Here is a 24,890-nt window from a genome sequence, read left to right as displayed (position 1 = left end):
GGGACCAGTATGATAAGTGTGAGTATGTACAGTACTCGCTAATGTAAGTCACTTACAAAAATGTGATGGAGCCAGATATGTGGATTTTCTGCAACAGTTTTATAAATTAGTTTAGAGCTTTATATATCATGACATTTTTACTGTACACTTTTATATCTCACACATTTAAAATGTCTAACATGTTGCATACATTTTTTCCCCCCTTCAAAGTTGCACATATGCTGCCCGGCGCTTCTGTCCATCCGCGTGCGTGTGCGTGCGCGTGCGTGCACATCTGTTCCTGACGGCATCAGAGAGGTGCTAAACTGACTCCTAATATACCTGCCACTGTAACAGTTTAGGATAATGTGACTCCAAGCTGAGGAAAATGAAGCGCATTAGTCACAGTGGAGTCAATCTATCCATGGAATTGGCCCCAGGCCAGCTCGGCCCCGCTAGAGGATGCTGGGAGTGGGGTGTCGTTGAACGGGTTATCAGTCCTGCTAGAAGATACTGTAGCTGCGCGCCGGTTATTGTGAGCCTGCTAAAGCGGCCCGTTATGCTGCGCATTGGTTTACGGGCCGCTCTTGTGGAGAGGCCTGGACGGAGCTTTGGATCAAGCTCCGTGGGTCCGGTGTCCTGCTCTGTAATGTTCCTCCGTAAATCCTCCCGGAGATAATGATCTCTGTTGATTTAGCGGAGAAAGCCGGAAACAGGGAGGACCTTCCCTCCGAATCTCTTTTGGTTTGGAGAGTTTCCTGGTCACTGTTTCCTCTGTGGTGTCTAGACTGGGTTTGTGTACGATGCCTTTATGACAACTGCTGATGTAATTAGTGCTTTATGAATAGGTCGGATTGATCCATTGATTCATCTCAATCCCTCTGTACACACCTCTCTCTATGCTGCTATCCCCGTCTCTTCGTCATTGGAGGGAAATGACGGAGGCTGTTTGGAAACGTCCTTGTCGTCAGCAAGGCCAGATCTCTTCCACTGACCCCTCCCTGTGGATGCCTGTCATTTCAGGATACACGACCTGAGAGACCTGGGTGATCTCTCTCCCCACTGGGACAACCTGAGGAAGGAGGTCACCTCCCGCTACGGACAGGTCATAGCTGCCTACCAGGAGACACTGGCTGAGCTCGACAAGATCACTGGTAAGTCTGGCAACACGCACACAAACACATAGACACACACACACAACACACACACAACACACACACACACACACTCCTTCAGACACTTGAAATGCTGCATTTGAAGAGTAGAGGTATGCTTGGGGGAAAAAGCATGAATTTCAATTCCCTGTTTGTAAACAGCCTGGCTCCAGAGTCGTCTTTGCGTGTTTTTGTTTTTTTTTCACGCCAGTTTTTTTGTTTCGCTTACCACATTGCCAACATTTCTGTAATTGCTGATGCTTCACGGTTTGTCCTTGTCTCACACACACACACACACACGCACCCGCACAGGTTCTTGTGTCTTCATTGAGATGCAGGGGATACTGTTGAACCGTCGCATGTATCTTTGCTTGAGATGCAATCTGTGATTATGATATGCTGTCTGGGCATCCCTGTTATAAAAAGCAGTCACTGCGGTCGACGCCGGAGAGCACTGAGTTAGTTTAGAAGACATTCCAAACTTTGTATCTTTGAAGCCCGCATTTCTTTCTAGAGTGGGGAGTAGGAAATGCTGCCCTGCGCACCAGCAAGCTTGATCGGAATAAGAAGGAGTAAAAGTGATGACCCGGGAGCAGGAGTAAGTCATTATGCTATAATGTGGCCAGGCCCGTACCCTGGAAAATCACCCTCAGGCCCTGAATAAAAGAGAACGACATATTTCACGTAATCCTACAGACAGTCAGCATCACGTATCAAGTCAACCTTACCTGGCTGATGTTTAAATAATTGATGTGTATCGATTGAATGTGGAATTGAATCCTGGGTGTAAAGGATACAGGTTGAGGACATAGCCCTGGGGGACCTCACTATCGATGGCTTTCTTTCTTTTTTTTTTTTCCCTTATTTCTCCCTCTCCCCAGAGAGCGAGCAACCACTGTTTTGGGTTTGTGTCTTTGGCTGTTTCCATAGCAACAAAGTTTTGTACACATTTTAAATGGGGGGCTGATGACGAATGATGTGATAATGATTTTGTTGACACGGGGAAGCTGGTTTTGTGTGTTTGTGTGTCTGGGTGCACATGCTCTGTGTTTGCGCGTCTGGATTGAAATTAATAGGGGGCACATACACACTTAGCCTGCTGCTCTAGTCTGTCTCGCTGAATCACACACACACACACATTAACTGACACACTATAGCCCCACGCCTTCACCGCCACCTACACACGTCATCTCCATCGCACAAAATGACAGATATTTGGCACAATCAAATTATCTCTTTCTGTCCTCGGCCAAATATAATAGTCCCACAACACAATTCTTAATGGGATCAAAGAAAACTAACAGCACACCATATATATCTCTTTCTTTCTCTCCCCACCCTTTTTCTTTTTCCAGTCCTTTTTTTTTCTCTCTCTTTTTCTCTCTTTCCCTCCCTCCTCAGCTCTCCTCGACCCTCTATTCCAGCCTCCGTCTCTCTCCATCGACCCACTATCCCAGCCTTTCTTGGGTCCCAGTGGCTATAGAAACCTGATGGACAGTGATAGATTTTTCCTCTCAGTTCTTCTTATTCCGTAATGAGAAATTTGTCGTGGTTGTTTTCCCCGGCGTCCCTCTGATGAACGATAATGGCCACAACACGCGCACGCACACATGCGCGCGCGCGCACGTGCATACGCACGCACAAGCTCACTGTCTATTAAGGAGAGGGCGAGACGGCGTGGATTGAAATACTTCATGACAGTTCTCCCTGCTTCCCTTGCAAGGCCAGATGCTGCATTGTGTGGTAATCAAGTTTGCCGTTCAACGTTGCTCGGCAGAAGAGAGGGCCCTCGCCGCCTCTAATCCAACGCTGCATTAAGTCAGCACGCTGACAGACAACACTAAGCTAGCCGGGCAGAGAAGGCAGCAACCAGATTAATTATTAATACCTAATGTGATTAAAGCCCAGGTGGGGAGGGGTGAAAGGAGGGATGAAAGGACGACGAATGTGGCGGCGGAGATGCAGAACGACAATGTTAGGAGAAGAAAGGGCGACGGAGAATGTAGAGAGGATGCCCGGGGGGGGGGGGGGGGGGTTTGAGTGCGCAGGCAGGATAACGTCACAAGTGAGCAGCTAGCAAAGCGAGTGAAAGGCAGGTGAGATGGAAGAGGAGGGAAAAGGGCCGCTGTGCGTTGGCCGTCCGTGGAGGTTTCGAGACTCAAATCCCTTTCCACAGATTCCAAAGCCCCCAGTGTTTCCCTTTTGTTCCTTTTAATTAGACGGAATGACCTCGGCATACTTCAGATACCGGAATAACTTCATTCCGCCTGAACCCCATTCATTAATAAATCGTCTCTCCCACTCCTATTGTTTGCCGCCCTGCGAATTAGAAGCTTGGCTAATCCCCTTAGTGAGTGGATGTTGGAGCTTCTACCAAAGCCGTCGGTGATCTACGGTGACTAACTGTCCATCAGTCAATCTTTAGTCACGGTGTCGGGCTGAAAGCACAAGCTCGTCTTTCGGGGCGTAGGGCTAAAGAGACAGTTGTGTATTGTTATGATGTCACCATGTACAGTTTGATGTAGCCAAGTGGTTACGAAAACTGGTGTGGAAGTTGGAAACATTTTCAAATGGAGACCCACAGATCTCCAGAACCACGAGTGAACACGATATAACCAGAGTGGTGAGTACCGGTCGTCTTTCAGACACACGTTCAGTCGGTCCAGCGCCGCCACAGTGAGTTGGAACACACTTTCCGGTCGGACTGAACAGAAATTCTCCTATACACTCCGAGTGAAATCAGACTACAGAAATTCCCCTTCTCGCGTCAACGTGTGAGATGGGAAGACAAAGTGAAGGGGGGGGGGGGGTGAAAACGCCAAGCATCCCTTTATTGTCGACGTGAACCCTGTTCTTTCGGCTCAGCGGCGCCGGGCTTGTCTGCTCTAGTCGGGCGCCCTGTTTGCTGTACCAAGCATGCCCCGAGGCGGACTGAGAAGCATCTGAACAAGGCGCTCTGCCGCTTACCGCTGCTTTCCGCCGCTTCCCTATGCTACCCTCAGCACCAGGCCGACCCCCCACTGTCAGACTTAAAAGAGGCCTGCGCTTCTAGCTAGCTAACGGCTCGGGAAAACCGGTCGAACACTGAGGCCGCCACTGCTAGGCGTCGGCTCTTAGCTTCAGAAAATAAGTTTTTCCAAGGCCTTGTAAATGGTTTCTGAACTGTCCAAGTGGTTGAAATTATCCTCATCCAAGAGGTTATCGGCTCTGGGGCTTGATTGTTATGTGCAGAAGTGAAACAGCGGGAGGCTTTTAATATTTTTCATATGGATGAATTGCTACAGGGGAGGAGGTATTTTCTGCCACCGGGTGTATTTGCTAGTCGATTGAACCCCTGTTTCTGAAGTTAGCGGTCCAAAGGCATCACACTTGAATATTTTAAGTTTTTTCCCCAGGCTCGGCACAAGCAGAAAACGGGAGATAAGAAATCCTCATAGATAGGGGTACGTAGAGACACAGAGAGACGATGTGTCTGTGTCCGAGTAGGTCACATTTCCTACATTTGGTAGAGCATTATGCTGGCGCTCAGTTGGATTCCTGCCGGGCAACCCGTGCAAAAATGTGTCTTACTACTGTAAGTGGGTCTGGATCAGAGGACCTGCCAAATTACAAACGTGTAAATATGTGTGTCTTTTGTGTACACGGGAAAAAACAGAGAAACCAGGACAGGGAAATCCGTCCGTCCATAGCAGAGAGAATGCCACCACTCCAAGCTCTCGGGTTCTGGCCAGCCGGCTGTGTGGTTCAACAGTATTGGCTCCTTCCTGTCATACAGACCGACCACCTGGGCAAACAGACGGGGATTTGATGCAGCTAATTCGTCAAACCACCCCCCACCACCACCACCAGTCTCCAGCTCTATTAGCCCCTGTCCCCGGTGTGCACAGCTGACATAGTGACTGGCAGCCCGGTGAGCCCGAGAGAAGGCAAGGCCCCCTGGCTGTCTATACCATTAGCCCCAACCGGCACCGCTGGGAGAAGCCGTAAGGGACGGCTAGCTAAATGCTAAATTCTCCCGCCGGCGTGAACAAGACAGGGTTGAAAGATAACCAGCTTTTTTTTTTTTACGCTTCTGTAAGGATATTGAACGAATGGCAGGGTATAATTCACCCAGTTTCTTTGTCCTTGCACGTGTCGACGGAAACAGAGAGAGGAGCAAGGTGGCTAGCGTGGCCCTAACATGAATTGTTTGTGGCCAAATGTGTGCTTGCGTGTTGCCCCGGAGGCTGCTCATCGGCAGCCAGTGTGCGGTCATCTGTTAGCAGCAGCTTTGGAGGCCAGATGTGCTACAGGCAAGCTAAACACGTTGTAAATGTTTAATGGGTGGTAATGGGGCACGCGCCGTGCTCCAGAAAGCACACTGACTTCTACAGTACGTGCGTTAGCACCCGGTTCGTAATCCCTGGGCGGCACGAGGCAAGGTCATAGGGTGCTTATGTTCCGCCCAAAGGGGAGGTACGTTGGCCTGTCTCTTCCTAGGGAATACGTGGCCCAAGGTCACGCAGTGGCCAGGTGTCGTGTGGTCGCACACAGAAACGACGCAGGCCCTCACAGGTTTTGAGGGTCTAATTGATTGTTTGAATTTGCGTGTAATTGCTCAAAGCGTAAAACTCAAGAGTACCGATTGGATAGATTGAAATCCAATTAAAAGTTTTTGATGTGGAACTAATTTGGAAGATAATTTAAAATGTTTGTTTGAGGAGAATATGTTTTATTGTGAGTGTGTGTCTGTTTGTACCTGTTTTTTTTCCTACCTTCATCTTTACTTTCGGAAATAACCTCCCCTTCAGCAAACACCACAAAATGTCAGATAGCCAGTGTTATTTGACTGTTCTTAAAAGCTTAGCCCTATTTCAAAGAAAGTTTGCTGGCGTTATTTGCATATTTGATATTTAAGCTACCGTTGAGGAGTGTCAGATAGTGCTGTTCAGCTTTAGCATAAGCCCACAAACAAAGACTCAGCTTTATCTTTCAGAGCTACATATTTAATTGGAAGTTTTGTACAAAGCAGGTGGTGCAAAAGGGCATAAAATCCTAAACTTAGAGGATTACAATGTACATTAGTGGATGCTTTGCGAGGGCTGATTGAAAATGAGCTGAGTTTTAAATGCAAGAGGACTCTGACAGATGTCTATTGGAAGATATTGGTGTTTGAGGTTTGCGGTTTGGTAGTGCCCCAACCCACTACGATGTGAAAGGGATGTGGGGTTGTAGCCCCACTTCTGGATTTAAATGGAACTACAAGCCCAGGAAGATCAGGAGCCTCAACTTTGATAAGGGCTTTGTTTGGCATGATCCTCAACTATCCTGGCCATGATGGGTTAACACCAGTATGAGGTCCACAGCATGAAGAGGGAAAGCTCCTCTTAATAAGTATTGTATATTTGAATAATGTTTTACCCTGTATAATTTCACTTGTTTCTTCGCTACCCATTACAGGTCCATCGTTCAAGCCCAGCTGCAGCAAGGCTCAGAGGTATCTGGAGTTCATCCCCATCAACCTGCATACCCAGAGAATGAGGGTGACATGTCCCAGAAAAACCGGTACGTCTGCAGACTGACTTGGCTCGCGTTCGTTAGGCAGCAAACAGTTGGGGAAACAGGGCGGGGCCAGATCAACTTGTCCGATATGACGTTTGACGTATGTGCTCTAATGAATAACGCCCAGCAGGGAACGAGCGCAGAAGCCTTGAACGTCGATAGTGCCCCTTCGGTCGTCTTGATTTTGACCTTCCCTTCTCCGCTTTTCTTTTTTTGTCAGAAAAGAGCAGAGGCCACATCTCAGGGGCATCTGGAGAACTGACAGATGCACATTAACCTGACCAGGCAGACAGGAAGACAGACTTGCAATGCTCTAATGAAGCCCTATGAGCTAGGCTGGGTATTATTCCCATATTCCCCTGCAACCGACCCCAATAAGTACCTCCGTAGTTCAGCCCTAGGCTTGTCAGAGTGCATTATGTCCTCCAAAACATGCTACAAGCTAGCGCTGGGATGCGTTCAGTAGCAGCTAACAGGAGCTAGCTCCTGAGGAACGCTCCTCAGTGTCTAAGATGTCTCAGCTTTGAGTTGATTGGAAAGTTGAAGGCTAGACAAGCCTGGCCACAGATCCACACTGTACTCAGAAGACATCAGAAATTATGTTTGGAATGAGGAGGATCGATCTATTTGCCTCCCTTCATAACCATCACCTCTGACAGGCAAAAAGATAAGGGGTAATATAGTAAAGGCGAGAACACATGGAGACCAAAAGAACACAGTTTGATGATGTAGTTTTTCTTTAGTTTCAGAAGATGGGTGACAAGGCAGATTTTGAAACACATGGTGATGTATTTGTTTGGTGATAAAATGGCTGTCATATTATCTGGTCTGTCACTCCCTTGGGAATTAGATGCTTTGTCGACATGAAAAATGAATCAATTTGTCAATGTGGGCAAAAAGCAGATGTTAAACATGCGTCCATTGACCTTTAATGACAAATACATCAATATAGACATTTCAGTTAGTCACTCAGTTTTCTGTGCTTGTTAGGAATTCTAGGAGTATTTCTATGTTTTTCCTGTTCTCCTCGACACACTAAACCATAGGAACCATCCAGACATTTCCATTCCATTCTAGTCATTTAGAAGACGGTCTTATCCAGAGCGATTTACAATTATAGCATAACTTTTGCATTCGGATTTGCATTCCACAATTGATCATCCAGAGAGAGAAAATAACAGCCTGGAGGAAAACAGCTTTATGAGCCCAAGAAAATTGTAATTTGTCTGGAAAATAGCTGCTCAGTTAGTCTCAAGTGACAACCACCGACCCCAACCCCTTCTGTGCCTCAGCATGCATGGCTTGGCAAAGCCCAATAAGGAAACACAGTGCAATAAACTCCATTTGGGCCATGTAAAAGGGACATTTTATCTCCCTTAAACAGGACTTAGGGATAGGTTAAGTATGAATTATTCCAACTTATCTTGCCGGGCCCACAATCAATTTCTCCTCCCGGGGAGTGAGAGGGAGAAGGAGAAAGACATGTTTCCCACACCAGCCCGACTTTCTCCAGACGATTTATGACGGAGACAGTGGGGCGGATGAGGGGGATCTGCTCCAGCAAATTGGCCTGTGTGAGTGATGTTGCAGGCCTTCACTATTGTATTTCATTGTGTTGCTCTGTATTGTGAAAGCGCAGCCAATTAGGGGAATGGGGAGGTTTTAGGACCCAGGGTGGGGGGGGGGGGCAGGGCGCATGTGGAGAAGAAGGGCAGCGTGAGGCGACCACGGGATCATTACGGAGGAAGCGTGGGGCGAGTGCAGACGAGCACTCCCCACTGTCGAGCGGGGCGGGGTGTCTGCGACGAGCATCGTCAGGGCAACCTCGGCACTCAGTTCAGCGCTGTCGTTAATTGCTGTGGACTCCTCAAACAGGACTTCCTGTGGCGGCTGGCTGTTTTGCTGTCCCCGGTGCCGTTCATTAGCTGACCCCGCGCTCATCCACCACAAATACACTCCCTCTGTGTGTGTGTGTCTCTGTCATCCCAAACTCCAGACCTCCGCGATTCACATTACCAACAAACCCCCACAACAACCCATCCCTTTTATCTCTTCTTCAGTCCGTCCCCCTCCCCGCTACCTCCTTCGTGTGGCGTAATCGCTGTGTGGCCCACTAACCGCCGGCGTGGCCCTTCCTTGTTTCTCCAGATGCGTTCTACGATGTGGTCACAGTCGGGGCTCCGGCGGCCCACTTCCAGGGCTTCAAGGGCGGAGGGCTGCGCCGTCTCCTGGGCAGACACGAGGCCGAGAAAAAGAGGTGAGGCACAGACGTCACAGCATCACACAACACGGAGCGCACAATGGGGATTCATACCGGGCCGGGTCTAACCCGGATAAACCAATCACGAACCCCCTGTTCCGCCATTCCACACAGACCTGTTCTAGCCTGGGTGCCATTTTGAATTGGTCCGGCTCTCAGGTGAGGAGGTTCAACCAGGGGACGCTAACACGCGAAAGACGGATAGCGGCTTCTCTCTGCCTGCGATTCGTGTAATGGCCTGTTCCACTGTAACGACAGGTGGATGTAGTGGGGCCAGCATCGGTAGTGACAGATGAATTTGGTCTTGACGTGGATTTAATGCCACAGTCTACTGTTACTGACAGCTGAGCTGGGAGGTCGGACTCAATCGGGGGAACTGTGCGCTCTGCCAGTGACAGTTACATCTGACTGGAGGGCCATCGGCCTCGGATGCCAATAACGGTAGAAGTGGCGGATGACTCAGGACTTTTTTTGGTTTCTTTTTCACTCACTGGCGTCCCCCTTCCGTGTGAGTCGGACATTTTGGATCTTCCAGGTCCCCTTTTGCAATAACCCTGAGTTGGTCCCTATTGACACTCTGGAATACTGTGATTTAATTGTGTCTGTTTGATTCAATTACCTGGCGCTCATCCCCGGGGCTGCGGTTGTGTGTGTGCGCAACGCGGAGTCTCTTACTTCCGTGGCTCTGAAGGAGAAGACGTGTCTAATTAGTATGTTCCCATCGAGCGGAAGCCGCCACGGGCATGGTGAACACCCTGCGGGGGGTGATAGGATGATGTAGATGAACTGAGAACAGGTAGAGTAACAGTCCCAACCCCTGGGCTTACTGCTCTGGGCCCGTTTCCAGGAAGCATCGCAGAGTGGAGTCTAGGATCAGGCCATGCCTTTATTTCTGGAACCTGAGATCAGCGTTTTGTGTCTGGTTGAGGTTTGTCCTCGTACGCTTTAAGATGGAGGGTTGTTATGTGAAGAGTTCAGCATGTGGTCATTTGAGTGATGCCCAAGGAAATGAGAGGTGATTTTCCCCAAAGCTTCTCAGGCGACTGCCAAGTCATTACTGAGCCCCAGCCAATTAGTTACACTGAGTTTAGAGGCCATGAAAGAAGTGAAGGGGAGATAGATCGAGAGAGGGAGAGAGAAAGAGCAAACGAGAGAGAAACAGAAAGTTTGGAGAAAAATAAGTTAAGACACTGGGTAAAAAAAAAATGGGTTTGCTGAACTGCACAAAAGCTAATTTGCCCAAGATGGTCAGCAGGCGACGTTTATCTACTAGCTCACACTACGATATGAGTTAGCGTGTTTTGGAACGAAGGCAGTCTGCTGAAGTGAAATCAATGGCTTTGAATGAGAGATAAGACAGAGAACCCCAGGAGACAGGCCTTTTTTTGTTTCATATTTGACTTTGCTAATGACTCACTGTAGCTTAAATTTTCCAATTTTCCGCCTCGGTAACCAAGAAGCGGCCCTATGCCGAGCACAAGCCCACGTCTGACCCAAAATCCAGTCATTTGTCAGTCATTTCCCCGAAATGGGAAGAAATGGGATTTCATGCTCTTCTTCATGATTGTGTTGGATTTGCTTCGATTTGCCTCCTTGGCGTTTTAATGGAGTTGCATGTTTACTTTCAATAGGGGAAAATTCATTTCCGTGCCTTAATTTGCATGTTATTATGCCACAGTGGAAATTTAAATTTCGACTGGAGTGCATCTGCCAAGAGGGGCTCTTCGATGTGCTCTTGTCTTTGTCTTCAAGTAACAAGAGTGATTTCTATTTTAAAAGAAGTCAAAATGATGTCGAAAGTCATGAATAAAGATGGCGGGTTGGACCTAATTTGCAGCCGCTCATACTTACACACATTTACACACCCGAACACACAGAGACACACGTCATTCGATTAAAAAAGGAACAATCATCTCCATCTGTGAGAAATGAGACTCGGCTATTCAATGCGATATTAATCTGTCAAAGGGAGGAGACCAGAAACCTAGGGATGAGGTGGACAAGAAAACCTTGAGTACGGAGGCGTGGCCAGGAGGGTTATAAAGGAGCCATCCGTCTTGTTCCCCCGGACATGAGGAGAAAGGACTGGGGGGTGGGGAGGAGGGGAAAGGGGAGTCAGAGAGAAAGACAGGATAGGAATATGGTGAAGAGAGAGAGAGAGCGAGAGAGAGGAAACTCTGGCAAGGAGTGAGAGAGAGAGTGTCCTTTTCCCTCATCCATATGCAAATCATCCCTGGAGGTGGACTGTCCCTATATTATTTACAGTAGTATTAGTTTAGTATTTAGTGTCTTTTAGGAATGGGGGGGGGGGGGGGCTTTGAATCAAAGCTCCAAGCTTTTCGCTTACTTTGTAGGAGCACTTTTATTAATGCATACCTTCCACTCAACTGGCTGTTTAAAAAGTCACAGTTTTTATAATTGAACCCTGTAGACAGAGCAGCTGAATCGCTGAGGCCGACTAATCTCTCTTTAACAAAGCCTTCCGTTGAATCATTCAGTTTTTTGGTGGCGGTGATAAGCGGCGCATGGTTGGATGGAGCGGAGCCTCCCAGGTTTGTGGGGACCAAGTTGAACCGCTTGTTGTTGCACTGTACTCTGCCATTGCGATTTTGGGTTTGTCATTGTGTGTGCGTGTGCGTGTGTACCTACAACCACTGTGTCCCAGCATAAGGGCTGCCCCTCCCTGAGTTTAGTTGTTGTGTGTGCCTCTGCCTGTGCATGTGTATTTGTGTGTGTATGTGTGCGTGTGTGTGTCTCAGTGTACAAGCAGAGCCCCACCCTAGCTGTACGCACTGCTGATTCAGGAGGGTAAACACCGGGTTTGGACCCGCCCGTCTGTTCAGCCGGCACTTGCGAATGGCATTTTCTGGGCAAGATGCGGAGCAGCCGTGGTACAATCAGGGAGAGTTTGGTTCAGTGCACACAGCTAATGAAGTCCCTTTGGATGGGTTTTAACTCCCCTAGCTCTGTCTAACTTCATGGGGACTGTGTTGATATGTGTGTGGGTGTGTGTGGCTACGGGTTTTCTTTTTATAGGGTTAGAACAGAACACACTCTGGACTTCCCCATGGGCCTTCCCCGGGTCCCAGTGATCGTCACATCACATTCCACTGCGCTGACCCTCCATTCAGGGCCCCCCCAAGGGTGGGTCCTTAGACTACCTGGTGAGTCATAAATAACCCCCCCCCCCCTCCCACAGTCATGGGTGAACAGCAAAGTGGGCTGAGGACTGAGACTGGTTGGCCTGATCTCCAGTGACAGTGAGTCAGCCCACAGGGAGGGGGTCAGCGGCCGCGGTGCAGCCAGGTAAACAACCCATCTCTCGCCGCACGAGGGACAGAAAAGGTTCAAGCGCTCACTACGCCCCCCCCCCAATACGCCCCCCCCTCATTACCTGCAGGGTGCATCAGTACCTGGTGAAGCAGCTGCACAGCGCCCCCGGTGTCAACGGGTCTGCCAGGAGGCGTAGCAGTAGGAGCAGCCTGCCCACCCACCGGGACGTGTCCTCCACACAGCCTGGCACCGTGGATCAGGCACATCATAACCGGGACAGAGAGACTAAAAATAAGCCCCCCCTCCCCCCCGGGCGGTCAGACTGTTACACTGATCTGGCCGGCACCACGACGGGCTCTGGACTGGCCGTTTTCCACAGTCACACTAATTCTCTATGTAGCTCGTTTACCCACATTCACCAAAGGACATACGAAGTCTCTCACGCTCATACTTAAATTGACCCTAATAATCGATGTACACACACACACACACACACGAACACTTTTCATTTCCATGCTATACTCTGTTGATTTTGGAGAAAAAAATGGCTATGTATTTACACATTAGTCATTAGTAATTACATATACTCTCTTCCTTCAGCCAACTGTTTGGACGGACTCAATCACTTTGCTACACTCCCAACAGCATTTGCTATAAAATGTGTGTGGCCAATATAGCTTTACAACTTTGATAAACAACTTGACAGAATAATGTAAACATTTTTTTTTAACAGCTCGCAGTAAAGTCTGTTAGTGGAGTAAGCCAGTGCATTCAGCCTTGGTGCTTACGGGTTTAATACCAATTCTACTGTTTTCTATGTGCTGAGCACAAAATCAGTTACTATTTCACTTTTGCCAGTCCAGGACAGATGTTTAATATACAACCCTGTTTCAAAGAAAGTTTTGATGCTGTGTAAAATGTAAATAAAAACAGAATGCAATGATGTGCCAATAATTTAAACCCTATATTCAATAGAAAATAGTATAAAGACAACATATGAAATGGTGAGACTGAGACATTTTATTGTTTCTTGAAAGATATATACCCACGCAGTCTTTCACAGAGTGGTGAACCCCTCCCCATCCTCACTTCTGACAGGCCCATCCTCTCTGGAATGATCTTTTAACACCCAATCATGTTACTGACCTGTTGCCAACTATCCCAATTAGTTGTGTGATATTCCACCAGGTTTATTAGCATTACACAACTTTTCCAGTCTTTTGTTGCTTCTGTCCCAACATTTTGAAACATGTTGCTGGCACCAAATTCAAAATAGATATGTGTTTTTCCAAAAACAAAATAATTTCTCAATTTCAATAGTTAATTTGTTGTCTTTGTACTATTGTCAATTAAATATAGGGATAAATGATTTGCACATCATTGCATTTTATTTTTATTTGCATTTTACACAGCGTCCCAACTTTTGGGGAACAGGATTTTATATCTGCTGGTTGTCAAAGCAGAAGTTGATACTGGTTTGATATCAGCTCTTCCCAGGAAGCAGAAAGATGGTAAAACCGACAGAGGCCCATTGGTTTCACAGAAACAACCTTGACAGTATTCTGGGTAACCAATAGGGATCCAATGGAATCCATCTTGTTCAAACACAGGCTGTTCTGGAATCAGAGAAAGATGTTGTCTGCAGTCATGTGACAAACTGAGACCAGTGCCTTCCAGTCCTTATTTCTGTGCTCCATGCTCCAAGACTTTGGCTGTAGCCCAGGCCGGATCTACTGTAAGAACTGGTCTAAAGTCAGTACCTTCTGTTGCTATGAACTTCTGGTCTTGAGATGCAACCCAACGCTGTCTTATGACAGAGTGGGCTTTGGCAGTGACCTTAAAAACCAAAAGGGACACCACCTTGTTTATACACAGGCGGTTCTGGAATCAATAGGCTGCCCGCCTGTTGGATAGAGGAGAACTTTGGCTGTATCTGTCTTCCAGGGCATCCCCGTCTCTCACAGACTCACAAGTGGGTTTTGGCAGTGCCGAAGTCAGATCTGAGGAACCCCTGTGCCGTTAGTCACTTTCCAAACCTATCTCCGTAAAAGAACAGGTTCTAGCAATGACATTGGTTACCGTCTGGCCTGTTGCTTGTGTATTATCACTTGCTATCCATGCCAGTCTCAATCAGTGGGCTTTGGAAGTGACCAGCCCGATCTAATATCAGTTGCCTTCAATGCTAGGCCTGTCTAGTGTCAATAAAGACAGAGTGTGTTTTGTCAGTGGCCTGGGAAGGCTCTGGGCATCCATTCTGCCATCTTGCCGATGCAGTGTTCTGCTCTTGCTGGTTGTCAGCAGCAGGCCTGGGAGCTCTTCATTAATTTCCTTCTCCACTATTCATTAGCCGTGAGCCCGAGACAGTGGCTTAATTAGAGAAAAGCCTCCTCCTTTCCCCCCCCCCCACCCCCCCCCCCCCCCCCCCCCCTCGCTCCCCCTCATTACTGTCATAACCAATTCCCATTTAGGAATTTAGGAAAATCAAGGGAAGGAATTTTTCCTAGGCTATTTACTGTCTGCCAGTTTAGGTAATTCCTCATTATTTGGACTAGAGCTGGAAGGTGGAGGCACCAGAGCTGGAAGCCAGGCGTGGGATAGCTAACCCACGAGAGAGTCTGTGTCTGGAGGGGAGTCAGGTCCACAGAGATCTCCCTCTTCGGAGCTGCCGGTTCTCTCAGATGTGACTAGTGTAACATTTGTCCCCCGGAAATAATGAGATAAAGTGTAGAAAGACTATTTTTCCCAGGCGGGCGTGTGTACACATTTTTATTTCCAACAGAGAAGACCTTTGAGCACTCATGGAATATGTTCAATGCCTTGGAAATGATCTAGGACGCTTTGGGATGAGCCACAGTTGTGTTTTACAGAATGAGGTGTGGATCTGGCTTGTTCAACACTTGCCAACAAAAATGGTTGAAGACACGTTTTTATACTGAATATAAGAATTTGTAGTGAATTCATACATTCTCATTTTACTACTGCATCCTGTTCTTCGTTCTATCGCCAACACCATTTTGTAAGTCATTATGTTCTACAGTGTATCACAAGCTAGTCGTTTATTCTGCATGTTCTGTTGGTCGGCTTTCAAGCCAATTAAACCTTAAACACTCACAGATTTTACAGCCAGAATACGAGTATTTGCTGTCAAGTATTTGCTGAATTTGTTTTAGCAATTTTGTTAAAGCAATTTCCCAGAGACAATAATTTACTAAAATAACCAGTTTCAGTAGACAATTTTTTTTATTATACCGAAACATTAAGACGATATTGCATTTTCTATATTTGTGTACCTATTCAGCAGGATCATTACATGAATACGCATGTCTGTAGTTGTAGTTTTTCATAAAGTACACATTAACCACCGATCAGGTTATGTCAGTTCTTTGCCGGTGTAGATTCAGTTGACTTTGGTAACCAAAAGGGATCATTTCAAAAGGTTTGATATCATAGCTGACACCAGTGCTTGACATTAACTTTTTTGCTCACCAGCCACTGCGGTTAGTGGTTTTCCAAAGTTACTAGCCCCTCAGCATTTTCACTAGCCACCATTTTGTTGTTGGGGAATTACGTTTTATTTGATAATGTATAAACTCATTATCCCCTGCGCTGGACCCCTGAAGGCATTGGATTTGTGGTTGTGAGTCAACAGGATTGTTATTGAATCCGTCGCAAGTAGCTGAAGCTACTGTCCTTGCTGAGTCTCCCTGGCTTTCGTCACCGCGTGTATCGCCTACTATGCCTACTCGTGTAATGTATACGTGATTACATTATCGGATGGTGCCGGGTCTTTTAGCGGGCCAGGTGCTGCCGCACCACGGTGAGATATTTCACAGGGTTTGCGGAGCCTTTGATTATCTTTGAGCTGCAGTGGGTGGCCCATCTCCAGAGAGCTCATTAGCGATGATGACAAGGCCGGGGTTTTGTTAGCACTGGCCTGTCTGATGCTACATTGGCGGCGGCTAGCTAGCCCTGAGTACACCTGGAGTTCTAAATGGGCCCAGATTTTTGGCAATGTACTGATGATGCTGGTAGGGGATGTATCACAGAGGATGGCTTTGAGGACTATTTCTTCTTTATTTTATCTGCTCAATGGGAGTGTACGGGCTCTGCTGTGCATCCATTTATGTGTGCGTGTGTGTCTCTCTCTTTCTCTCTGTGAAAGACACTCACTTTTTCCGTCTTCAGTCAATTATGCCTCAGGATCTGGCTCCAGGGTCTGGCCTAGATACAGGCTGTTCAGAGCCGACTCTAAACTAGCTGGGAGGGTTGCAAATCACTGCCTCGTTACAGCACACCATCGGTCTGAAGGCAGGAAGTCACTGTGGAAACTCATTGAAAGTCATTGAAACTTTACTTGAGGAGAACATTTGATTGGGACTGATGTGCCCTGAATCCATAAACTAACAAAACGTGTTTTGTTTCAGGGTGAAGACTTCCCTAGGAATTAAACAAGAATTAATTATTCGTCAAGGTCAATGTTTCACTCAACATCTGGCTGCTGATAACAATTTGGTGGTTTTAGATTGAACCCTTAAGAAATATTTGCTCTATGATACAGGCAACATAAATTATATTGTTTCAACTTACTGTATGACTGTAACAAACCCAGAATTTTCACACACATTTGTGACTTCAATCAATGAAATTAGCTGGGTGTTAATGGTGGACCAGTGTGATGATCCCATTATCTCGGCTCCAAGGAGATCCATAGTCATTACTGTTGTAAATTGACAAAATAATTGCATGTGGAATGTATTCGTTTTGCTTACTAATGACGTCCCGGAACACATCATGGTTTGGATATTGAGCCGAGGCTGAATCAGCTGAAGTGAGTCTGTTCCTGCAGGTGGTTTGCAATGCGTTTCAACATTGGATACTGGGTGGGCGCCCATTGATTTGATCTAAATATCTCTTGGCCCCAGGCTCTACCCTCAGAGCCATTGATCATTTTCCATGGTCTCTCACTGGCCGGTTTCTCCGGTCGAATTAGAAGTGTAAAATACCAGCCAGTTCTATATTGACCATTTCCGAATGCAGTGCATAAAATATTGGAGTAAAGTTCTTGCTGGATTTATTCACCTGAATTATTGGGACTCAACAATAATGACAGGAAATCTTTGATAAAACCTTTTGTAATATTTTCTATGTGTTTTCATTCAGACTGCTGATCACCTTTGAATCATTTCTGGCTTTGGGGTACTGTCTTTGGTCTGATAGATGTTTTATTGCTTATCAGTCACTCTTCACATTTAGAGGGGTTGTACTAAATACGGAATCCAAATCTCATCTTTGCCTTTTCCTTTTAATCCCAACAAGATCTCCTAAAAATCTCCCCTTTTCTCTCTTCGTCTAATTTATCTTTTTCGTTCTCATTCTCTCTTGCATTTACTCTGTTCCTTTCTTCTTCTCTGTCCAGTTTTAGCACTGCGTACCAGTGTATCTACTACTCCCCAGAGCACACGGCCAAGGCCCAGGAGGTGCTAAACAGTGTTGGCCAGCTCCAGCCTCTAATATCAGGCCTGGCAGACCAGCTTCTACAGGCCGCCCAGCAGCGCTCTGCTCCCAGCCTGAGGGAAGTACTCAAGACCCTGGCTGAGAAGGTGAGTGGACCAACCCACAGAGATCACCAGCACCCTCCCATCAAACCCACCCCACCCCCCTGTTCCTGTTGCATTCCCCTACCATTAAGCCCCGAGTCTGACTGGGTTTTCTGCCCTGTGCCCTTGGTTGGATCAGTCTCCATCTCCCCCCCTCTTTCCATTCGGCCCTTACCCGAAAAGCACAGGTTACGTCCGCGTTGTAGTCGTTTAACAGATGCACTTATCCAGACTGACCATGGGAAGGGAAGAGGAGTGCCGGTCATCGGAGGTGGCAGAACAACCACCCCGGGTAGGGATGTAGGGTTTGAGCATCGCCCACGGTTAGGGAGGGGCCAGTTCCCTCGGTTGCTGTAGATGAATGCCCGCACAGGGGAGCCAATTTCAGCTCTTCCCTCCTGCTGTGTCAGTGCATTCCCAGGGACAGGGCAAAGCCTAAGAAGTCAGCTACCAGGGGGATTTAAACTGGAGCTATTTGGGGTGGGGTGGGGTGGGGGGGGGGGTGAATGTTCTTCCCTTTGACTCAAGGGAAAACATGCACCATGTTTTCCCGCAGACCATATTGTTGATTCTGTATTTCGCTGAGTATTTCAGTCTGCAGCAAGTGTATTTCGGTGACCTTAAGTTGCCCTTCAAGTGTGCTGACGTTTACTAGTGAAGCCCTGCTGTGGAGACATGTAACTGTTTGGGGACACGGAGCCAGCTTGGGTGTCGATGTCTTTAGCTTACATTCTCCTGCCTGCGTTTCATGTCCTGCTGCCGTGTCGATGAGGGAATTACGCTGGCGAGAGGGCGGCGATCAGACTAGCGCAGAGGCTGTCACCATTCGCACTTTCTCGGCTGTAGGCGTTTGTGTTGTTTGAAGTCCGACCACCGGAGTGTATTGAAGCCGCTCTTATCGACCAATCAACACACAGAAACGACGCCTTCTGGAACGCCTGTCTGTTATTCATCATTAAAACGCCAAAGCCAAAAGAAGTGAATTGCGAGCGACCGAACGCACAGTTCTACGAACAAAACTCCGGGTGTTTTATCCATGTAATTAATGGATAACATCTGGTGCTGTCGGATTTGCAATCTGCCATGGTGAGAGAGTGAGAGATTGTTTTTACCACAGTGGAATAGAGCCCAATCAGACTGCTTAATTGGTACATTCTCTCTGTCACAGCTTCCCCTCATCCTTGATTAGACACGGAGGCAGCCCTGGTCAGCAACAGCCACTCTCCTTTGATTGGAACCTCAAGGTGTGTGTGTGTGTGTATGTGTGTTTGCGCATACGTTTGTGTACGTGTGCGCGTGCGCGCCTTGCGTGCGCGCCTTGCGTGCGTGCATGTGCGCGACTTTCAAGTGCGTTCGTGGCTTGTGAGGAGCCCAAAATGGATCTGGCTGGGGAGCTTGATTGACAGTTCGATATTGAATAGTATTTCATGGCAGTTATGTTGGTGAGTTTTCTATTTCAAATGTATATATTTAAGAGCTGACGGGGCGTACCTTAGGATAAACAGGTATATTTCAGGATAAACGGGTTAACCAAAAGAGAAGGACGGTAATATAGAAATATATATTATAAATAGAGATCTATAAAACTAAATATTCTATAGAAATGTATTTATTATCATTATCTAAATTGAAGAGACCTCGCCAAGTGTTTGTCTTCACGCATTTAGATTAATTAATGAAGTGAAGACGTGTGGGAGAAGTCTGTGATTGTGTATTTTTGCTCATCCTTTTGTATGGCGTGTGTTCAGTACGACCCATCGCCCTCAGTAGCTCATATCTCATTTATAGAAAATCCATAGTCCGCTTAGCAACGCCACTCACTCAGCACCACAGATCCACCGTGCAAGTCTGATCCACTTTTGGTTTACCTATGGCGTTTCTATGGAAACCCTTGAAACGCATACACACACATCCCTGGGTGTGTGTCCAGACAGATGGCTGTGAGGTCTCCGTCCATATGGATAGAATGAGTGGGTGGTGGTGCCCTAATGAAAGTACAGAGCAGTTTGGTCCCAAACAGTCATATTACTCCCCGTAGATCACTGCAATCCTTGCCAAAGTCCCTCACTGTCTTACACATACCCCCCCGCACAGTGTCTCTCACTGCGTCTTTCCCAAACCATTACACACAGTATCTCTCACTGCGTCTTTCCCAAACCATTACACCCAGCATCTCTCAGTGTCTAACACAAACCATTACACACAGCATCTCTCAGTGTCTAACACAAACCATCACACACAGTGTCTCTCAGTGTCTAAGACAGACCATCACACACAGCGTCTCTCACTGTGTCTAACACAGACCATCACACACAGCGTCTCTCACTGTGTCTTGCACAGACCATCACACACAGCGTCTCTCACTGTGTCTTACACAGACCATCACACACAGCGTCTCTGTGTCTAACACAGACCATCAAACACAGCATCTCTCATTGTGTCTTACACAGACTATATTCAGTTTAGAAATGTCCAAATCATCTAGCTAGTCCATGTTAGCTGAGATCTTTTTGTTGAGTTTGCAGCCTTGGGCTGTTGCTAGTTCTTTCTGTGCGTCTTTCTCTCTGAAGGGATTTGAAGGCATAAGATCTTCACTGAAGCTGTAGGTGAGAACAAATGTGAAGTTAAGTTTCCACATACATTGATGGGCAAAAGTTGCGTTTGTAGCCTATTGAATAAGATTAAGCATACAATTGGAAATTCTCCTTGCAGTGTAAGAAAAGCCTCTAGTCTGTGGCCAGTATTCCAAACAGAGATTTAGAGTCTGACTGGGCTTTTATTGGAAATTATTTATGTTTAATAGACTGCACCTAGCTAAACAACCGGTAGCTCATCAGTGAAAATATGAGTTGCACCATCTACAAAAGCACCATGCAAGTCCTTTCCATTGTTCTTATTTGTCTTGAGGCCCTTCTACTTGTAAAGCACATTGAATTGCTTCTATGTATGAATTGTGCTGTTTAAATAAACTTGCTTGCTACTTAGCAAACAACTTTAAAATCTTTCTCAAACGCCAACAACCAAAGTCATGTTTGCTTGTATGATGGAGACGGGGAATAAGCTTGTTAACAATCCACTATCCAAGTAATTGAGAGTTATCATTAGATTACAATGGCGGTTGATGAATTATTGGCACAGTCAAACTGATTGGTCCCTTGAGCTTTTGGTTAGGTAGAGCAAACAGGACCAGAGTGTGTGACACGCCGTTCTCCCAGCCCTGCTTTCTCCAGTCACCCCAGAAAAGCCAATGAATAATAAATGTCCTTCATAGATTGCAAATTAACATTGTGGAAGATAAGGAAAGTTTGGTTTGAATATGGATTGACATTTTAAGCTCTGTTGTTTTTGAGTTTTCTGTGTTTTGTTCCTGTTGAGTGTTTTCAATTTGTGTGTGTGTGTGTGTGTGTTTTAGTGTCTGTTGATGTTTCCTCCTAAACTGAGGAAACTCACGCGGAATGTTAATCAATTTATGTATATTTTCCCAAAGCTATACCACTTTCAAAGTATTAAATTACCATTATGGAAGTAATTTATCTCCATAATGGCCAATTCAAGTAAATGAAATGCAATCACACTAAAACCTTCAAGCCATTGTCTAATTATCTGCTTGCGCGTGCCCTTTCCAACGACCACCATCCATTATGACAATGTCCTACAAGGCAGGTCGATTGGATGTAGGCTTGTACGACCCCCAATGTAAGACGGACAGATATGCCATACTTCATCTCCCTCTCACTCTCTTTCCATACCAAGCCCTCTGACATCATGAGCCACCTCACTCTGATCCCAGGGGACCGCGTGCGTTTTCATCTCAGCCACCCGAGTGCCTTTCATTCCACCAGTTTCATCCGGGGGGGGGGGTGAGGTTGGGTGAGGGCGGGACACATTTCGCCGACAAAATACGCGGCATCGGCTTGTTCAATCTCTCATTAGTTCAATAGTTTGTCGGTTCAAAGGATCCCATGTGTTGTGTTAGGCTGCCAGGGTAATAGAATTGCTCATTGCCATGCTAAGTCAATTATTGTCAAGAGGCTTTGCCAGTGTGGTGCTGTGCCGGGCACCGGGGCGCGAGCCACCTCAGCGCAGGATGATCCTCAGTATCCAGTAGCTTGTGAATTTTAGATCAAAGGAGGTAGCGTCCCCTCGGAGGGACGAGTGCTCGCCGAGGAGTAATTGAATTGTTTGTTGTTGTTGATGTTGTTTTTGCCGGTGCCTGGCGCCAGTGCTAGCAAATGAGGAGGTGAAACCTAGCGAGAAGTGCTCATCTTTCATAACCCCTTCAAATGCACTCCTCTGCAGCACAAACGCACATAAACCCATGGACATAAAAACAAATATGTAGAAATATATGTATACAGAATCACATATATGTAGAAATATATGTATACAGAATCACATATATGTAGAAATATATGTATACAGAATCACATATATGTAGAAATAAGTGTTTGCAGAAACACAAAAAAATCTATCAATACAGGAATACATATACACAGAAACACATTTATAAAGGAATACATAGAAAAAGGAATATATATATACAGAAACACAAATATATATACTGTACAGGAATACAAATACACAGAAACACATATACTGTGCGGGAATACATGTATACAGAAATACATATATAATGAAATAAATTTTTGATAGATTACTCCTGTTGCCCTGCCATCTCTTTGTGCTCTCTCTTTCTCTCATATACAGTATCTCTCAAAAGTGAGTACACCCCTCACATTTTTGCAAATGTTTGATTATATCTGTTCATGTGACAACATTGAAGAAATAAGACTTTGCTACAATGTAAAGTAGTGAGTGTACAGCTTGTATAACAGTGTAAATTTGCTGTCCCCTCAAAATAACACAACACACAGCTATTAATGTCTAAACTGCTGGCAACAACAGTGAGTACACACCTAAGTGAAAATGTCCATGTGTCATGTGACTCGTTAGAGTTACAAGGTCTCAGGTGTGAACGGGGAGCAGGTGTGTTTAATCCGGTGTCATCGCTCTCACACTCCCTCATACTGGTCACTGGAAGTTCAACATGGTAACTCATGGCAAAGAACTCTCTGAGGATCTGAAAAAAAGTATTGATGCTCTACATAATAATGGCCTGGGCTATAAGAAGATTGCCAAGACCCTGAAACTGAGCTGCAGCAAGGTGGCCAATACAGCGATTTAACAGGACCAGTTCAGGCCTCGCCATGGTCGACCAAAGAAGTTGAGTGCACGTGCCCATCGTCATATCCAGAGGTGGTCTTTGGGAAATAGACGTATGAGTGCTACCAGCATTGCTGCAGAGGTTGAAGGGGTGGGGGGTCAGCCTGTCAGTGCTCAGATCATACGCCGCACACTGCATCAAAATGGTCTGTTTGGCTGTCGTCCCAGAAGGAAGCCTCTTCTAAACATGATGGACAAGAAAGCCTGCAAACAGTTTGCTGAAGACAAGCAGACTAAGGACATGGATTACAGGAACCATGTCCTGTGGTCTGATGAAACCAAGATAAACTTATTTGGTTCAGATGGTGTCACGGCAACCAGGTGAGGTGTACAAAGACAAGTGTGTCTTGCCTACAGTCAAGCATGGTGGTGGGAGTGTCATGGTCTGGGGCTGCATGAGTGCTGCTGGCACTGGGGAGCTACAGTTTATTTAGGGAATGTTGTCACATGAAAAGATATAATCAAATATTTGCAAAAATGTGAGGGGTGTACTCACTTCTGTGAGATACTGTACATATATGTATTTCCATTCCGCACTCTCTCACAGTCACTCTCTTTCTCGCCGTGCCACAACACTGTTGTGTCCCGCTTATTCTCCCTCTCCTCCTGCATCTGATCTCTTGCAGACGGAGCAGTTTGTGCACGCTCTCAAAGACGAGTTGGTGAAGAGCGCCCTGCTGGCCCTCCACGCAGCCCGGCCCGGCTACGTGACCAAGAACCAGACGCAGACCCTGCCGGGCCACACCATTCACAACCACCGGGACCCCCAAAGTCCCGTTCAGCAGGGTCCCCAAGGTCCGAGTCCGTCCCAGAACCCAGGCCTCAGCCCTGGGGAGCGTGCCGCGGACAGCCCCGCGTCAGTGTGCAATAATGTGGATGGTGGCTCCCTGACGCCTCCCGTTGGAGAGGGCGGACCTGTGCTGCGCCAGGACTCCATCCCGTGCCATAAAGAGTATGACGAGGAGGAATGGGCAAGTTTCAACCGTCGGTGTCGGTCTTTCCGGAGCTCTTGCTCCTGCTGTCTGAATCTTGAGTGGCCGCCGCACGTCATCATAACAAATGGACTGCTGGTGATCAAATCAGAGAAAAACTGCTCTCGGCTGTTGCCGGCGCCCAAAGGGGACAAGGGATATTTTGGGGTTAGGTTTAGTGTAGATGTTTTTGGGGTTAGGTTTAGTGTAGATGTTTTTGGGGTTAGGTTTAGTGTAGATGTTTTTGGGGTTAGATTTAGAGTTAGGTTGGGTTAGGGAAGTTGGGTTGTGAATTTTGGATGAGCCCCCGCGAGGATAGTACATCCCAAAATATTTTTCTGTGTGTGTCTGCAGTCTTGTTTGTGTTTGCGCCTGACTGCATGTTCCATTGAAAGCAGTGGGCTCGCAGTCCAATAAAGCCCTATCTAACAGCGAGGGCTTAGCCAGAGTCACACACGCAACTATTCCTAATCAGCTGTCAAATGACTGGATGCCTTTGAGAGAAGTTCAAAAACACCCACCTATAAAACAAAGGACGCTCAAACAACTCCAACACAGACACACATACTCAGTGGACACATGTGCGTGCACACACACTGCAGACAACTTGGGAAAGTCTAATTACGTTCCTCAACAGGCAGAAAGTGGGGAAATAATTTAAAGGCAGTGGCCAGTATGATGACAATATGAAACAGAGTTTGGAGGCTTAACGCTTGAGAGTAGAAAAGCACATTGAGACTAATCCTGTCAAGCAGACTGCAATTGCCATCTGACACAAACTGTGACGTTTCGGATCGTGTGAGAGTAAAGGAAATCTTCAGACTTTTTAAAATGTCTTTCTCCCCCTGTGACCAATTGATTTTAAGACAAAGTACAAGGCAAGTATACCGAC

General features: G+C 46.7%; 1 protein-coding gene across 4 annotated transcripts in view; it reads left to right on the top strand.

The window, feature by feature from the left end:
* The window catches only part of inpp4b (inositol polyphosphate-4-phosphatase type II B), a 113,373-nt gene that overhangs the window by 63,895 nt on the left and 24,588 nt on the right, over positions 1–24,890 (top strand). For 3 of the 4 annotated variants that reach the window (XM_034290937.1, XM_034290939.1, XM_029118120.2), the window contains exons 6-10: positions 1,003–1,133; positions 6,573–6,677; positions 8,823–8,931; positions 17,624–17,807; positions 23,654–23,998. In XM_034290937.1, the coding sequence (XP_034146828.1) occupies positions 1,003–1,133; positions 6,573–6,677; positions 8,823–8,931; positions 17,624–17,807; positions 23,654–23,998 (874 nt within the window). Of the gene's footprint in view, positions 1–210; positions 298–1,002; positions 1,134–6,572; positions 6,678–8,822; positions 8,932–17,623; positions 17,808–23,653; positions 23,999–24,890 lie in introns of all 4 variants that reach the window. The other variant, XM_034290938.1, reaches the window with a different exon arrangement.

The sequence above is a fragment of the Esox lucius genome, chromosome 25, assembly GCF_011004845.1.
Source record: "Esox lucius isolate fEsoLuc1 chromosome 25, fEsoLuc1.pri, whole genome shotgun sequence".
Lineage (NCBI taxonomy): Eukaryota > Metazoa > Chordata > Actinopteri > Esociformes > Esocidae > Esox > Esox lucius.
Note: the sequence above shows the minus strand (reverse complement) of the source record. Positions and strands in the feature narration are given on the sequence as shown.